This window comes from Anas acuta, chromosome 3 (assembly GCF_963932015.1).
Source record: "Anas acuta chromosome 3, bAnaAcu1.1, whole genome shotgun sequence".
NCBI classification, from domain to species: domain Eukaryota; kingdom Metazoa; phylum Chordata; class Aves; order Anseriformes; family Anatidae; genus Anas; species Anas acuta.
The window spans coordinates 37,064,623-37,082,360 of record NC_088981.1 but is presented as its reverse complement, the minus strand read 5'-3'; the positions used below and the strand labels follow the sequence as shown (position 1 = coordinate 37,082,360).

General features: G+C 45.5%; 2 protein-coding genes across 8 annotated transcripts in view; one reads left to right on the top strand and one right to left on the bottom strand.

Annotated features, from left to right (window-relative positions):
* The first annotated feature begins 1,343 nt into the window (after window positions 1-1,343).
* Window positions 1,344-17,738, top strand: part of RHOQ (ras homolog family member Q) — a 17,308-nt gene continuing 913 nt past the window's right edge. Inside the window, exons 1-4 of one of the 2 annotated variants that reach the window (XM_068676654.1) lie at window positions 1,344-1,762; window positions 1,900-1,958; window positions 16,326-16,490; window positions 17,268-17,363. In XM_068676654.1, the coding sequence (XP_068532755.1) occupies window positions 1,621-1,762; window positions 1,900-1,958; window positions 16,326-16,490; window positions 17,268-17,363 (462 nt within the window). In that variant the 5' untranslated portion in view covers window positions 1,344-1,620. The remainder of the gene's footprint in view (window positions 1,763-1,899; window positions 1,959-16,325; window positions 16,491-17,267; window positions 17,364-17,738) is intronic. The other variant, XM_068676653.1, reaches the window with a different exon arrangement.
* Window positions 11,875-17,738, bottom strand: part of PIGF (phosphatidylinositol glycan anchor biosynthesis class F) — a 27,448-nt gene continuing 21,584 nt past the window's right edge. For 2 of the 6 annotated variants that reach the window (XM_068676649.1, XM_068676648.1), the window contains one exon: window positions 14,577-15,029. The gene's annotated coding sequence lies outside the window, so the exon portion shown is untranslated. Of the gene's footprint in view, window positions 14,485-14,576; window positions 15,030-17,639; window positions 17,722-17,738 lie in introns of those variants that run through there. The other 4 variants (XR_011094766.1, XR_011094767.1, XR_011094768.1 and 1 more) reach the window with 4 other exon arrangements.

Below are 17,738 nucleotides of genomic sequence, written 5' to 3'. Positions count from 1 at the left end.
TTCGGTGACAAAGTGAGACACAGTGGTTTATCTAGCAGCATCACCAAGAGGATCTGGATGGAGAAATGCTGGAGTGTACTCACAACAGAGAGTGGTAGCACAACTGATGAATATAACAATTTTGTGTAAATTTAGAGATGAAATTTAGAAATAAGTTCATAATTCAGGTGGACAGATTTATCTTTATAAAATTTGTTGAGTTTAGCCAGGTTAACACTTACTCCCTGGATCCATAGACCATTCAGGTTTTTGTTTTGTTTGTTGTTGGTTTTGTTTTGTTTTATTTTTATTATTATTATTATTTGCTGCTTACAAAGGCCTGGCTCCATCTCTTTTTCCCACTGCTGCTAATTCACACAAAGGACATTCTGATTCTACTTCATGGTCTCATCCCATGTTCTCATTTCCAGAAGTTTGTATACCCCAGAAATTGCTTTCCAATACGTATTTATCTTCTGTCATCTAGCTGCATGGTCAACTATGGGATTTCCATTGATTTCTCATTGATTTCTCTCCTCACAGACTTCCCATAGTCTATTGGATCTTGTCTGCACGTCTCCCTCCATTACTGACCTGAATATTTGGAATAGGCCTTACTCCTAAAGCAGTCTAGCTCTGCTTCTTCCTCACAGTGAGTGCTCTGCCTCACACGTATAGAGAGGTCTTACCGAAGCCCCAGAAAGTAAAATTTAAATTCATAATATGAAAAAAAGACTTTTTAGCACTCATATGCGATGCTGATGTAACTGTTGAGTTCGTAAGTTGGAACTAGTCAAAAAATGTCCTTAAAAATAAAAATTGTCACCAAAAAAAATAATAAATCTCAGAAATCCTTATTGAATTGCGGTGTGTTCTTGCAGGAAAACATCTATAGAGGGTGAAAAACAAGTACAAGAAACACTCTGTGGATGAAACAGCCTGAGCATTTACAACCCTTGCCTCCTACGGTAGATTTCATAGCTCTGTGTTGGCCGTGGGGCTCTCAGGACGTTTTATGAGGTTCTTCTCCTGCAAACATGTGGCCGTGCCGTGTGGCAAGGAGATATGAGGCGAGCATTTTCGTTCACCAGCTCCCTATCTTCATTTGCTCTCAATATTTAGCGCAGACTAACCGGTCTGCGAGACGGAGGCATGGATGAGACCCATTTGGCTGAGACTGTGCAAGCGCTGAGGGCTGATTTTGTGAAGCAACGCTGGCGATTCTGCAAGCAGCAGGACGGAGGGAGCACACTGCCCACTGACTGCACAGCCTGGGGCACCGCTGCCAGGGCTGGGGACACCGAGTATGCCATGGAAGCGTAGCATCGCTCAGGTTGGGACAGGCTCGAGGCCGGCCAGCTGGGCGGCAGCCTCCCGAAACAGCACGGCGGGGGCTCCCCTCGCCGCCTCAGGACGCCGCCGCCCGCCTCCTCCTCGCCCAGGCGCGGCCGCCCTCCGCCTCCCTCCGGCCCGCACTTCCCCTGCGCGGCCGCGGCCGGGGGAAGGCGGCTCCCGCCGGGCCCAGCGCGGCGGCGGCGGCGGCGGATGGCGGGGGGGCCGCCCGCTGAGGAGGAGAAGGAGGAGGAGAAGGAGGCAGCGATGGTGGCGGGGGGCCCGGCGCCATGAGGGCGGGCTCCGGCCATGGCCCATGGCAGCGCCGCGGTCATGCTGAAGTGCGTGGTGGTGGGGGACGGCGCGGTGGGCAAGACGTGCCTGCTGATGAGCTACGCCAACGATGCCTTCCCCGAGGAGTACGTGCCCACCGTGTTCGACCACTACGCAGGTGAGGGGGGCGAGGGGAGGGAAGGAGGGAGGGAGGGAGGAGGCAGGGGGTGCCCACACGGATCGCCCCTGCCCTGCCCTGCCCTGCCCTGCCCTGCCCTGCCTCGCCTCACCGGCTCCGTTTCTCCCTCCTTGCAGTCAGCGTCACCGTGGGGGGCAAGCAGTACCTGCTGGGGCTCTACGACACCGCCGGACAGGTGAGACACCCAGCCGGGAGTGGGCTCGGGTCCTTTCCCTTTTTTTCTTTTTTATTATTTATGGATATTGTAGGGGATCCGAGCGGGTCCCCTGGCCGAGGCGGTGCGGCAGCCTGCATGGCGAGGGGTGGTGGCGCTGGACGGGCCCCATTGCGCAGCCCCCCCCTCGGCTTTGGAGGAGGAACAAAAAAAGCGCCCCAGAAAAAAGGGCCCGGCCCCGGGGGGTGCAGGAGACCCCCCAAGGAGACCCAGAGTATATATAGAAAAGCAGCATGTTTGTTGGTTTTTTTTTGTGTGAGTTTTTTAAAAAGAAGTTGGGGATTTCTCACATGAAAACTTCTCGGCGTGTGAGCGTGTGGCTGGGTCTCACATGACCTCAGAGCGCTTCCCTGCCGTAACCAGCAGAGACTAAAATAATCCCACCGGACCCGTGTGTCGCTGAAGCTGTGCCTTCAGACCGAGTGCCTCCCATCCTAGATAAAACAGTTGTTGGTTGGCCAAAGCAGAGCAACTTTTCGGGTCTGCGTGCAGCCCCAAGGGAAGCAGCACTCAGCCAGTCCTTCATGGGTTTGTGAGGCCTGAAAACAGTCATAAACCCCTTTCTAGGAGAATTACAGGAAACAAGCCTCATTTCCAAACAGCTGGTAGCTGAAGGGTGAGATTCTTACCAAAAAGGCTGACTTCACTGCGATCTCACTGAGCCAAGCACAGACCAGTCCCATTTATGCAGGCTAAGTTCATCTGTTATTTCTGTCGTAGCCCTGCTTTCCCGTAGTAAATGTTTTTTCAAAACACAGCTTGTTGTAAAATACTGCTCAAGTGTGCTACACTACGAGGATCTAGTTAGTGCTCAGGCAAATTAAAGCATCTCGTTAATACCCATCTATTTTTCTATCATGAGTATTGGAAAATATAAAAATAAGCACCTAGCGCTAGCGTGCGTATGCACAGCTTATTTGTGGATGCTGTCTCAAACAGCTTGTGCTGACTTGTTACTATTAATGGGAGCGCGTGTTGTCAACTCTGTGTAACCTTAACTAATGTGGTTTTGTGGTATCCCTCGCTGCCTGAACGTGCTGAGTACCAAACGGGGAGAGCTTTGGCCCCCTCTAAAGCTAGCAGTGTAAACTGGCCAGTTTGCAGCAAACAGCAAGCAAAGATATTCCTGTTAAGCTAAGAAAAACTTTTCAGTGTTAAATTGTGTATCTAGATTTGCAAAAAGTTGAAGTAAGCTTTTTTTTTTTTTTTTTTTTTCTTGTCCAAATTGTGAGAAGTTGAAATCCTAAACTCACATTACAGCTTCTGATGTACCCAGGACCAGAACTTGCTGTCCTAACTCAGAGGAGCCTTAGCTCATGTAGTGTTTTAATGAGGCTACCCTTACAAATATGTCTGGTCTTGGCAAAACTCTCCTTTTAGTCAGCCTTACCAGGTGATACTAAAATCTTTACTGTTATCCTCACCCCAGCTCAGCGTATGGGGGGAAGCGGTGGACACCTGGGGCTGCCCATGAAAGCCTCATCCCAACAAGCAGCACGACTAAGGAGATTCTCATGGGGACCCCATGTAAAGACCCTAGACCAGCAATTTTCTTCTTTTTCCTCCTTTGTCAGAGAGGATTTGCTGACAAGCCATTCTCCTAGAGCCAGGGGATAAAAGAAAGCTTACTTCCAAGTTTAAAGATTTATGTAGTTAACAGCAGAAGAGCCACGAATTGCTGGTGCCTTCTCCATGTTGAGGAAACAGTCTGCTGCATCTGGTACATGCCTGCTGTTTGTACAGACTTTTGTACAGCTCGGATCCATTGCTGCTCAAAGTCAGGGTTTCTGTGCCAGCGTACATCGGTGTTTTCATTTCTAATTCTCTCACCCCCAAATAGTTTTACTGTAAAGTACTGGCCTGGTAGTATCATTTTCTCCAGACTTGGCAGCGCACGATTACTGCGTGGCATCTGAGCAGTTCGCTGTCTTCAGAGCGTGCCTGTCCCCAGCCCTGGGCAGAGCGAGTCGGTACAGCCTGCAGGTCTCATCTCCTGGGACACAGAGTGTGACCAAGGCTTGGACTTCTCGACTGCTCCAAATCCATGTGGCAAGCCCGTGGCAGAGGCAGGAATCGAGACCTTTTGGTTTCTAGCTGGTGCGCAGCAGGCTCGTCAGCCTGAAATTCTGACTTATCAGCCTGTGGGCGTCTGTAGCTTGCATGGTTATGTATTTAGCAACTTGTGACAGACTTCTGTTTGGCAGAGGGGCTGTAAGCTGTTGAGTTCATGACACCCAGGATGTGTTTCTAGCAAGCTTCTTCACAACATAGGCAAATCACATGTAGTAACTGCACTGAGCACGTAATGCCTCGCGTCTTTGTGCGTTTCCAGGAGGTTGAGAATAAATCCATTAAAGTCCCGTTTTTTCAGGTTATATATAGCAGGGGAAAATGACACAGTTCACAAGCTTCAGTCTACGCGCAGACAGACCTTCCCCCCTCTGTGTGCGTGCAGTGCATCCAGGCGCTTTGGCTGAAAATACTGTGGCCGTGGTTCAGCAGAAAATAGCCAGTACAGCTGCTGGGCAGGGGAGGCGCTCGGAGCCCGTTTGGTTTTGCAGCTGTGGAGGCCGGCTCCTGCTCCAGGGAGGCAGATGGGAACTGGTCCCGGTGGTGGCCCTGCCATCCTGGGGAGGACATTCCTCGGGCAATTCCTCCCGGAGGTGGAGCCGCAGCTCCTTTTAGCCTTGCTGCTGGGCACAGCCCTTGGCTTTGGCTGGCTCTTGGCTCATCCCCTCACTCCTCCACCTGCATTGCCCAGAGCTGGGAGCAGAAATCTGCCAAAGTTTAACCGTGAGGTGCTCATGATGCTGGTGCTTGGGTGCCTTTGGCTTTTCAATCCCCGCTTGCTGGGGGAGAGTAACTGCGTGCCAGTACAGTTTTTATGGAGCATGGCTGCCAGGTAAAATAAGCCTGGGAAGGGAACCGTGGCTCCATCAGGAGTCTGCTGACTTCGCCCTGGTAGAGCGCTTTTGAACTAGGACCAAATGGTGATCATTTTGATCTTTTGTAATACCAAGCATAATACTGCCAGCTCTCGTGGCAACAAAGCTTTTGGAGGAATGCCTGTAAGCATTCACAGAGGGGCTGCGTGTCCCCTTGCCACATCCCAAATGACTGGAGTAACCGTGAGGACACACAGCGTTTACCTCTAGGGGGTTGTGCTCCACGCTAGAGCCTGCTGCTTAAAGTGGCAGTCAGGGCTCATCCTCCTCTCCTTCCCTTTTGACGTGGGGTTTTCATTTGTGGTGTGGTTGCTTTCCTCCAGTATGTGCTGAGCAGGTACCTGTGGAAGCCTCGGGGTCCTGGTGTGTTGTGGAGCTGTCAGAGCTGGGGGCAGGCCAGGAGGAGGCTGGAGCAGAGCAGGGTAAGACACTCGGTGGCTTCTCAGCTGTCACCCAGACAGTAGCTGTGAAACTCACTAAGCACAATATGAGAACAAGCTGCTGCCTGGTTTCGTTGGCTCAGGTTTTGGTGGCTACTCTTGCTGCAGCTGCAGCCACCTTAATTCAGATCCGCTGATATTTTTTGGCCGTTGTAACTGAGTTAAAACTGATGTTAAAAGCAATTTTGTATTAAACTTGGTTTAATACTTGGTATTAAACAGGCTGCTGAAGTGTGTAAATCTAACTCAAATGTTAGCAAGATCAGCGCCTGCCTTAAGGCCAGGTGTATAAACAAATAGTTAGAACTGTGGGAAAGAGAGGGATGGGGGCATGGTTATTAAAAAGGATGGACACACAACTCGCAGCAGTTGCTATAAATAAGAAAGAGCAGTCATCTTTGTAATCGTTGCCGACTGTTTGTCTTGGCTGTGGCAGGTAGTCCTGGTTTAGCAGGTACCACTTTGGTATTCTGAAAGGAGCAGCAGATGCTGGTCATTTTGGCTGCTCTGTTGTGCAACAGGAATCCCCCCCTTGCACCACATACGCTGCAGATACCGCGCAGCCAGAGCGCTGAACGCAAACTGCAGCACGCAAGCACGGTCTCCCGCAACACAAAACCATTGTGGAGTTACAATTGCTACAATCAGTAGCACGATTTTGGCAATTCCGAGAATTAAACATCAGCCATGAACACTCTGCCCCATGTCTGTCCCCTCACCCTGCACCTCCCTCCTCCCACGTGCTCTTCCTCGCTCCCTTCGCCTTGCTACGGCTGGGCCGGCAGCTGCTGCGGCTGCCTGCGAGCCCGCTCCGGGCCAGCGTGCTGTCCTATGAATGTGCTGTCCTATGAATGTGCTGTCCTATGAATAGCTCGGCCTCAGCCCTTAGGGGTGTTGCCAGCCGTACAGATTGAACGGCTCTGCAGCAGCAACTGGCTGGATGTAGGTAATTGAAAATAGAAACGCGCCCGGATTCCCCCTCTGAAATTTTAAGATTTCTAGGCAAAAGGAGGAAGTGATGCGCGTGAGTTTATGGTCTCTGTAATGAGAGTTCAGTAGACTTGAGCAAAAATGGGCTTTCCCTTTGAAGAGAAAGGGACTTTTACTTTCAGATTGGCTCTTAAAAATGCTCTTCCAATAATAATAATAATCCCAGTGCCAAGCTTACGTTCCAACACCGTGTTGTGAACTGTGATTCACACCTTGAAAGCGTCACACCTTTCCTAGAAAGACAGGCAGGTATTGCGATCACCAGATGGGGAATTGGGGATGGGAAATACTGCTCTGCATTCCCAAAAGGATTCACTGAATATATGTGGCAAACCCAAGACAGCTGTTTACTTTTTCAGAGTGTCCAAAGCCCCACAGCATTTCTGAATGTTAGGACTGAGTATCTTAAAACCAAACGTAAGGGTTTTGTTTGAAAATGTAGATCCAGAATGTCTTGGCCAAGTGAGATAACAGCAGGCTGAAGTAAAGAGCCCAAAGCAAACCAGGTGTGAGAAGTCCTCTGAAACTTCAATTTATGGTAAAAGCACATGTTAATGAAGTGTTGACCTAGGGAGGCTCTTGCTAAGCACTGATTGTGTAGTCAAGTAAAAATGTTTCTTTTTCTGGGTTTAGGCTGTGACAGAGTTCTCTCTGAATTTTGCTCATTTACGATTTCTTTGAGGTACAGCACCATGTTCCTATGCTATCCAAACACCATGATCTAAAAGGGCAATCCCGAGCGTAAGCAATAATTGTTGCTTTTCCAGTATAATGTTATTGCATATCCTCTCACCTCCCAGTTGTAAGCTGGTGTGTGTAGTCAGCGTTCTTGACTGAAATGTCTCCTTTGCAAAGAGCTCTTCATGTTTTGGTAAATATGAAAAGTCTCAAAAAAGCACTATTTTCATTTATAGTTTAGCTCCTGAGTCAGCCTCTAATCTACACCTTCAAATAAGCTAGACGTCATCTAGAGTACTGCCTCCGCAGCAAAGACCTTTCTCCCAATCAATTACTTGGCGAGAAACAGTGCAAAAGGACTTAAAACGTCAGCTAGGGCTTGATCCACAGCTCTGTGTCAGCAGGCACCCTACTGCTGAGCTCAGAGTGCTTTGTTCCTGTTCCTTTATTGAGAACACGGACAAAATGAACATAAAACTTAATAGCAATACCAATGTTTTGTCAGTCCCAGGCATTCAAAACGATGAGTCAGCTATTCCTATCCCCGGACCACACTAGGAGGCACCTAAAAACCTAGAAAGGGAAAACAGATTGGGAATTTTTCTTTTGCCCTTTGCTGGAAGTGGTTTTCCTTTGAGTTTTGTGTGTTCAGGTTTTCTCTGTGTCCACAGGGGACTGGAAACACTGCTCATTTAAAAGTGAACAGGATGTTATTTTTCTTCATGTAATCATCGTACTCTGTGAACCTGGGCTTTAAGAAATAATATAAAACACTGATTCCAAATCTTGGAAGTTTCACTGGGAGTTATAAGAAAAAAAACAAACATAATATTGTTAAAACAGATGCTTTGGGACAGAAATTCAGGACTTTTTTTAACCTCCAAATTAGCACTTAACGTTTCTAACAAAACTGTGGCTCCTCTAATTAAAAAAAAAAAAAAAAAAAAAGTGAACTGGGCCAAAGAGAAGGGGAATGACATCTTTTTACTGCTCTGTTCTGCTGCGGTTTTCTAAGCAGTCTGTTGGTTTGGATTGGTGACTGGGTGATCTGTGCTAAGAAAAATGCCTGAATGCTACGTGATGCTTCCAGCACTTGTAAAGGTTGTGTCAGTTGACTCATGAGCTGCTGCTGTCCTCATCCTCTTTTAATCCCCACTGCATCCATTTTGTGGCATGTGGGCAGGAATTCTTAGCAGTGGTCGGCACTTGCTGGTGTGTGTATCAAAATGCAGATGGCAGTGTTATTCTCCAGAGCAAAGGAGCATCTGTCAGCATCCTAGGTGAGCTTATTGCATTAGATGAATGAAACACAGACCGAATGTGCCTCAGGCAGCTCGTGCTCTAAATCAGATGCAGCCGTGAATGCTGAAAGATCATCTGTAGGGCTCATTGCCCTGGGTTGCCTGATGTCCAGTTGGGATGCAGTGCTGGAGTGAATTACAGCTGGATGCCAGGAGCAACGTGGGCATCAACGTGTATCTTTACCTGGTACCCACAGATAGCCCAGCCATGGGCAGCGAGGTGGCTGTCCTATTCCTCTCCTAGGAATACGAAGGAGAAGGAGAAACCCTAGGAGGCTTTTCAGCTGCCTTAGCATCTGTGGCAGTGAAACCACTGGGTGTTTTACCATGTTCTTTGATGGCAGCTGTTAGCCCTGACACATCGGGGCTTGACGTAAAATGAGATGCAGAAGACTCCTAGGAGCACCTTTAATTCCGGGAACTTTCACCGTGATGTGTTTATGGAGTGCACGTGATGGCAAAGGTACTCTGGCAGCTTATGCCCTCTATGCAGCTGTGTGATGGGAATTAATCTTGCAGAGTCAGTGTGATGAAGTCTTAGTCTTCTGTCTTACAAAGCTGTGTTTCTCATCACTGGATTGAAGAATGTGCTTTTGGGATTTATTTGTGAAAAGTGAAAGGGAGCGGGACCCCTAACTGACCAGTCTTTGTTGCCGTGACACAGATAACTATATTAAACCACCTCTATTCCAAGGCTTGTTTTCTCAGTGAAAACAGACTACTTGACAGTCATTTTCTCCTGTAAAAATACCCTGAAAGAACCCATCTTTCCTAACAGCAGGGCTGACCAGATCCTCTGTGCCAGGGTGAATTTAATTGTTTTTCCCTGATTACCCAATGTGAAAGAATGAAAACCCCTGATTGTTCCTGGCCACACTCACTAAAACTGGGGTGAATTCCTTTCGCAGAGCAAGTGTGAAACTGGTGTGGGAAGAGTGTTACTCATAAGGTCAGTGACAGAGCAGGAAACCAGCACAGCACCTCCGAGCCGCGATTTCTGCCGTATAACGAGTGAAAGGGCTTGCCCATAGCAGTCACCCTGCCGCTTCCTAGGAGCTGCATGGTGGCTGAGCAACTGCTCTAGGTGTGTTCAAGTGAAAGTGTGTTCACTGGTAGTGCCTGCAGTCTGCTGAATCCATGTTAAAGATGCTAAAACACTAAGTCTTGCAGAGGAAAATCAGACTTTTACTTTCAGAATACCAGGAAGAGGCCGGCAAGCTGAAGTTACTGTGGTGATGGGGAGCAGTGTTTTGTTGAGACTGTCTAGGCAAATAGTTTAGCATCACCACATGCCAAGATGTAGGATTTGGATGGTACTTAATCCCACATTAAGACTGGGATCAATTTTGATCAATTAAAGGCAATTTTATGTATAATAAAGGGCATATTCCGTCCTTGTCTCAAGGCTCTAAAATCCATCTTAATAGGCTCCATCTTTCAGCTGGTTATTTCTCTACACAGAAAAGCATTTCAGACGTGTAAGCAGCTGCGTAGATCTCAGATACGCCAGAAGGGAAGTTCTGTCAGAAGAAAAATCCTAATTCGCAAACACTGGGCCTTTTCAATGTATAATTCATACGTCCTGTGAACAGCCCTCCTCGCAGGAGCTTAGAGATGGGTTTAGATCGGTTTACTTCATTTTTAGAATACAATGGGAGAGCATTTAGCCTGTCTTCCTGCAGCCTTTTCTATAAATTAAAAATAGCTGCTGGACCCAAATCAGCCGCTTTCTGTGTTCCCTGTGAGCACAGGCCCGAACAGGCCGACCCTGCCTTTGGGCATGTGGGCCACATCCCCAGAAGCCAGTGAAGGGTCTGGGGGCCTGCAGCCAGGCAATGATCACCGTATTTCACATGTCCCGAGACTAGGGGCAGCTGGAGGTTGTCTGCAGATGTAGGAAATCACAAAATCAAATGTAGTGGTCCGTGGGACAGGGCCTGTGCTGCAGGCCGGGCCCGGCAGCGGTGTCAGGCCATGCTGCCTCAGGCCAGGCTGCGGCTTGCAAAGGGCTACGGCACGCACGCACCCTGTGCCAAAATGCTGTAGAGAGCTGGTTTTTAAGGCAGGGAAGCAATTTGTGCTTCGTATAGGGCAGTACAGCCCACTTCCCTCTCTCTCCTCCCCCACCTAGTACGTAGTAGAATCAGAAACCACAGCGTGATTCAGCCCGGCACCTGAAACCTTCCTGCACTGCTTCTGGGCAGGCAGCTGCTCGCTGGGGCTTATGGCAGGGCTGCGGCTCAGCCTCTCATCCCAAATAGTCTGGGGGAGACAGTAGGATCTGCCTGCTGGGGTAGCTGTCAGCTGCTGCTAAGTCCCCGGGGATGTGTTAGACACCACAGTTGTTATGGTTTGCTCGTTACATTTACCAAAATATTACCAGGAGCCTACTGAAATGGAAATTTCTTTACCAGGAGGAAAACTACACACACTGCAACCTTGGATAGGTTTGAAATGCACTCCAAAAATGGTAAAATTAGAGCTCGACAATCTGTATGGACTGTATAATCTTGTATATATTTGTATTTGCAATCATCCTACTACGGAGCAGCTTACAACTTGGTCTTACAGCTGGGATTCGGCTCCACAGAAAGCAGCTCGCTACGCCTGTGTGCCTCCCCAAGACCCTGTGAGCAGCGGTTGTCATTGCCCTGTGCTACACGAAGGCTGCATTCCTCTAGCAACTCCGCCTGATGTCTATTTTTGGCTTCCCCTCTAAAAACAGATGGTTGGGAGCGAGAACCTCCTCTTGTGATTGCTGTTGTAAGCTGTGAAAGCAACAGATGGTTGCTAACGCAGAGGCACAAACCCAGAGTTGTCAAGTTCCAGTTTTTCTTCCAGAGACCACTCAGGCTTTATTTTGTTCCCCTCCATCCACCTTATACCTTTTCAGAATATAAAAGAAATAGGCTTCTCCTTTTGTTTAATAAGTTTGTCAGCATTATGTGACTGGAGATGTATACTTTACATTTCTTTCCAAGTCATTAACTTTGTTTCTGCCAAAGTACAAAGTGAGGCCTGAATTCAGACGCCAGCATGACACACCTTGCTCAGAGCCCCAGCCACTGGTGTTAATGAAGTACTGGAATTTGGTTTCTGCTGGTTGTTTAAGGACACCAGCCCACATATTTGCAAGGAAAACAAAATAATCTAGGTTCATGTCTTCTTCACTGCCTGTAACAGGAGACCTTAGAGGTATGCACTTCCCCAAATGTCTTGGTCAAGGTGTGGGACAGTCCTGACTGCAAGAAGGCTTCTCTAATTGTTCTTCGTCTCTCCTAGTGGGCTACAGAGACCCTGATCCCATCCCAGAGGAGGAGAAAGAGGCCTGTGGTCTCACAGTATAGAGAGAGGGGTGAGGACCTCAGTCTTCCCTGAGCTTGGTCTTCCCTGAGCTTGGTCAGGGAAGAGGGGGATGCCATAAAACAGGGGCTCTAATACTGTGCAATCACAGGTATGCCTGCACCTCGGCATTCAGTTTTCTGATAAACCAAACAAAATCATGCTTATGAGATCATTAGACTTCAGTTTGTCTGAGTTTATTTTTAAAAAATATCCCACTGCACGTAAGCTGTGTACATCAAAAGCTTTTGGAGTGCTTTGCAAAGACTAATGCATTATTAAGCTAGCAAACCCCTTTGGGACACCCTAACAGATGGGAAGATGCAAGTAGAGAGAGAATAATAATTTGCTCAGGGCGACATATTATGTTAGTTGCAGAGTTAGGAATACAGTTTTTGTGTTCTTAACTATGCCTCCCAGCTGATATCCATGGAATTGGGCAAAAGTATTAATTTAAAATCAATTAGACAACTTGAAATACAGCACTGCATTCTGCTTTTGGTTTGAGCAAACCTTTGCAATGAAGACCAATACACTGCTGCAGAAATGCAAGGCCATTCTTCAGTCTACACGCAAAAAAGTTCCTCTATCTTTGAGAAGTTAAAAGTCAGGTAAAGAAATAGCCAAATTTTAGGTGCATTAAGACAAATCCACCTGAACAACCAAAATACGGTGAGAAACGGTGATTCAGTACTCCAGCACAAGGCAGCAGAAAACCTGAGAGGCAGATAGTGAGTTACTCTAGCAGATGGAAAGGACATCTACAGGAGAGACTTTAAGGAGCTGAAGATACAGGCAATGCTAGATTTACCCGTAGAAAATCAAAACTAGAGGGAAATGAAAATTTAAAAGTATGGATTTCCTTTCTCCACTCCTAAAAACAAAACAAAACCAACCCAAAACCAGTCCTTCCCAGCTTGCAGCTGAGAAGCCAAGTCACCAGTTCCTCCATCTTGTCTCCTTTCCCGTGTCTCCTCTCTGTTGGCAGCTGTCCTGGGTTACTGCAGAGGTACTATTTAAAAGACAGATGCTCCTGTTGCAATTTAGTGTCTTCAAGGGGGTGTCCATAGATCACAGCACCATATAACATTGATTAAGCCAACATACTTGCAACCAATTTGCCTGAAGTCATTACAACTCTTATATTTTCAGCATGTTTTTTTCTATCTGTATTTATCTGCCTCAGCAAACAGTGAACATTTTTTGTTTTAAAGTCCAGCAAATATTGGAGAATGAGCCATTTCAGCACAGTCTGGAGTTTTTGAGAGCTTAGTGCATATTCTGATCCTTAGTGGCTTCCTTACCCATCTTATTTATATTCTTAAAATATTCCATTTAAATTCTTTAAATATTTTTAATGCCTAAATATATAGGCAGTGCCTCCCCCAACTAGATTGGAAGTTTAATTGCTGTACAGCGCCGTGTGTCCATGCACTCAAATTGGAATTTATGTTGACTGACTAGGCTAATTAGATTTTGCCATTGCATTTAATTTTAGAATAAGCCACATTTATTTCCCTTACACTAGATTCAGGAAATAAATTATAATTGAAGCCATCAGATTTTTTTCCAGGCTTCTCTAATATGCAGCCTAAATTCATGTGGTACTTCAGGTTCTTTTACCAAGTGCAGCGATACGCCGGAGAAGGCTTTCAGTTTGGATTGTTGTTTTCTGGGAGTTTGCTGGGGAGCAGAAGGAGCCTTAACACACAGACGGCCCACTAGAGGCTGCTAACATTGAAGCCAGGCTCTATCTTAGGAGGATGCAGGACCAGGATAAAAAATAGACAAGTTTTGGATGCTTTAAAACTGATTGTGTGGGGGGAGATGACATTAGAATTACCTGTCTTACTAAAACAAGCGGTGGTAGGCCATTATGAGTATCAATATGAACACACTTTTCATAGCACAGGTGAGGTTTGAAGGAGAGCCTGACAGCATTGGCTTGTTGCAGGCAGCAGGATTGGTGGGTATAGCCAAATTCTCTGTTAATTTCTGCAAGCGTCAATGCAGTGAAGTCACTGTAGCGAATACCACGTACGCCTGTGGCTGTGGTACGTATCCAATCACACTGTACTTGTCTTCAGTTTAACATCTTAATTACGCAGGCTGGACCCGCAGCTTGCCCAGTGCAGCCGGAGCAGGGTATAAATCCAGAGGCATATAAATAGCAGGGGCAGGACAGATCAGCAATGAGCACTCCTTAAAAAGCACTAAAATTGCTCACTCACGGATGATCACCGGTGAACGCTTGGGACGTCACGTGTGCTGCCAAGATGTGGCCAAACATCCAAGGATTTGTATCCAGTGGGACTTAAAAATGCTAAACTAAATGTAAAAGTTTTGAAGTAAATCATGCAAAGGTAACTTGGCTTTGGGATTAGCAAATGATGAGTATTTGCCAAGAAGAAACCGTCTGTCTGTAATTTGAAATGGATTAACTCACAGATACTTTAATGTCAATGGACTAGCAGGAATTTCTGGTGACAGTAAAATGTTTTCTCCATTGCAATATTTAACGCAGTCAGTATTGTAACACAGGTGACAGATTTTTACGAAACATGTTGTGTAGTAAAGGCAACTCTTTGGTGGTAGGCATAAATTAGGACTTTGTACTACTTTTTATTTTTTTAGGAAAACCTTTCCAGTAATATCCCGCATATGATTTAGTAGAGCTGAATTGGAGAGCAACTGACGGATCTGTGTGAGTGTTCCTGCACGCAGATTTTGTACTCTAGGGACCGGTCTAATTTGCAGTTGGGAAGCTTCTTTTAGGATTTTGATCTCCACCCTAGAAAACAGAGGGGCAACTCTGAGCAGGCTCTAAGTGAAATGTAAAACACACACACAAACAATTGAATGTGGAATAGTTTTGAGATGCAGTTGTGTTTTTTAAAAAAAATTATTTCTGCTTTCTATGATGAATAGCCATAACGGCTCAAAAGACAAGCTTACTAGGTTTTTCTTCTGAAACAGGACAGGACCCCGACACTAGTAGAGAAACAGCAGATCTTCCAAAAGGGCTGTCAAAACGCTTCACAGTAGTTTCGGCTACTGGGGTTGTGAAGTGGTGTGTCCGTGTTTACAGTTCAGCATGCTCTGGCTTGCTGACCAAACTGCAGAGTGTATAGGACTGGCAGCAAAGTCTGTATAACCCAAATTGCACCTGAGGACACCAGAGAGTGCTGGCCAGTGGTTGCCTCCTCACTCGCGCAGGATCTCCTCTTGTGCTTGCTCCCACACATCTTTTCTCGTCTCTTCTCCATTTCATGCTAACAGTCCTCTTCCCGTAGCTGCTGACTTCCAGATGAAAAGATGGATCTAGCAGAAGCTGTTCTGAGGAAGAAAGTTCTCACATGTTTTCTAAATTCTACTGACACAACCTTAAAAACCTAATGTTTAATCAAAGAAGGGCTTTTTTGAGGGTGCAACTATAGGTTAATAACCTGGTAATGTGACAGCTGCCAAGGAAACGAAAATTGGATTTTCTGGCTTGTTTCAAACATGGAGTTGAATTACATTTCTGTCTACATTCAGTGAACAAGTAATTCTGCTATTTGTGCGATTTAATTAAGATGGGGAGCAAAGAGAGAGGCTGCCTAGCCCGCTGATTAACCAGGCACTGGTGTTTATTGCGGAAGAGAAGGCAGAAACCTGTCATCCTTCACCGTCTTGGCAATGACAGGGCTCAGTATTAGTGACATAAGGTAGGAATACCAGGGCATTGATTCACCACTACAGACCAAAAGAATCCTTGCAAAAAGAAGCTGGGGCATATTCCCTCCTGGTCTTAGCTAAAATGTAAGGCAAAACCCCATAAAAAACTGTGTCTGACAGCAGGGACAGTGCTCCTAAGTACCTCTTGCCAGGGTACTGTATGCACTGGCAGTAGGACTGGGGGCTTTAAATGCTGTGGCTCTAAATGACCCAAATAATAATCTTTTCAAAGGGACACGTTCTTCCCAAAGGGCATTAATGTTCCCTTGATAGTGTTCTTGATCTTTAATTCCTGTTCCTTCCCGCTGTTTGCTGAGCTTGCTTACAGAAAGCAGAGTCTGGACAAAGGAGCTCCCTTCTGATCCTTCCTTCCTCTGCCCCGATCATTAGCACAGGACAGTAAAATTTCTTAGCCGGAAAGAAAATTTTAAGGAGGAACTCAAGTATCACTTCTACATACAATCCAAAAGAGCACATTAAGTTAAGTGCATTAAGTAGCCTTAATCTAGCCTAGTTCTGTATAACCTGGGTGGCTCCGTAGCAGTCACAGCTGCTAACTTTTCTTTGGTAAAACAGATGCTAACTTTTGATCTGCAAGTATGTTTGGACCGTAAACATTTTTTTTTCCTTTAAATTAAAACTTTTTAAAGAGCAATCTTCCACATATTCTATTACAGAGGTAAGTTTCTATCGGTTTTAACACTGAGATTAATTTTATATTTACATTCACATATACTTACTCTTATGTGCAGATTTTGTTCTCACAGCCACACTAACTAACCTGGAATAGTTATAAACACTCAGAAAGTTTGCTAAAACAAACTTCCTGAAATAGCAGTACGGTTCCTGAATATACAGTTAATGAAATACAAGCAACAATTTAGGATTGCAGATAACAGAATTTTTCTTTCTCAGGAAGACTATGATCGTCTGAGACCTTTATCTTATCCTATGACCGATGTCTTCCTTATCTGCTTCTCAGTGGTAAACCCTGCTTCATTTCAAAACGTGAAGGAAGAATGGGTACCAGAGTTGAAGGAGTATGCACCTAATGTTCCCTTTTTACTAGTAGGAACACAGGTATATCTGTTTCTGTTCTAGTTTACTTAAATCAATCAGTTTACTGTATGATTTCTTTGGGCTGAAAGTTCACGTCCAACAGGACCTGCACAGCACTTCCTTTTGACTTTGCAGAACAGCACTAACAATTGCCAGAAAAGAGTAGATCTGTGTTGTTCTCTAATAAGGGACTTTCATTTTGTTAAAATCTGTACATTGTAAACAGGGTGGCAAGGTTGGCTGCATCCCTCAGGACAGTAAAAGTCATGGGACTTACTGAATAGAAGTGTCTGTTCATACTAACATAGCACTATTGTAGGAGTAAAGGTTGTTCATCTAATAACGCTCCAATGTTACTTGGAATACTTTGGCCTGCAACCATTGCTCATATCCATTATTTATGGAAGTAAAGGATCTAGGGGAGAATTGAGACAATTTCCTCTTGCTTCTCGTGGGCCATGGACTGGCCTTCAATTATGAAGTGACCAACATGTTGCTATTATATTTGGGTTAATTTTGCTGTCACTGCTAGATAAACTTTTTGGTATTCTAACTGAAGAGCTGAATTAGGGAGTAAATGTGTGGTCCTTCTGGATTAAAAGTAGCTCACAGCTTAAATTTCTAGAGCTTTTGAATCAGTAAGGATCCACAGTCTGAACCATGACGTGACACCTTTTTTTTTTTTTTTAACATGCAATATTCCATTAAATAATTATGCTCTAAAATGAGGATGTCATATAACCTGCTGACTTTTGTTTAGAAAAACTATTCCAACATGACTTCAATCTTTCTTGCTAGATTGATCTTCGTGATGACCCAAAAACTCTGGCAAGACTGAATGATATGAAAGAGAAGCCTTTATCTGTGGAGCAAGGACAGAAATTAGCAAAAGAGGTAAACTGGATACTCCTAAATGAAATCAAGTAGCAAAGAAGCAAAAAAAATCACATCTATTTTCAATTTACTTTTCTTTCTTTACATTTCTTTTACCAGCCAGCATATGAAACCTTATGACTAGTTACCAGTTAACAATATTTACTTATATTGTTGAATACAGCTTAGATCTGTGGAATAGCACTAGCTTATTAGTAATAGTTCTAAATTTATGTCTAGAAACTCCTTAAAAACTATGTAAGCGTGAATCAGAGATAATTAAAATAAAAAACTCACAGAATGGTTGAGGTTGCAAGGGACCCTTCTTGGAGGTCATCTTGTCCAAGCCCCATTTTGAAGCAAGATGTTGAAAGCATTTCTAGGAAATTATTTCAG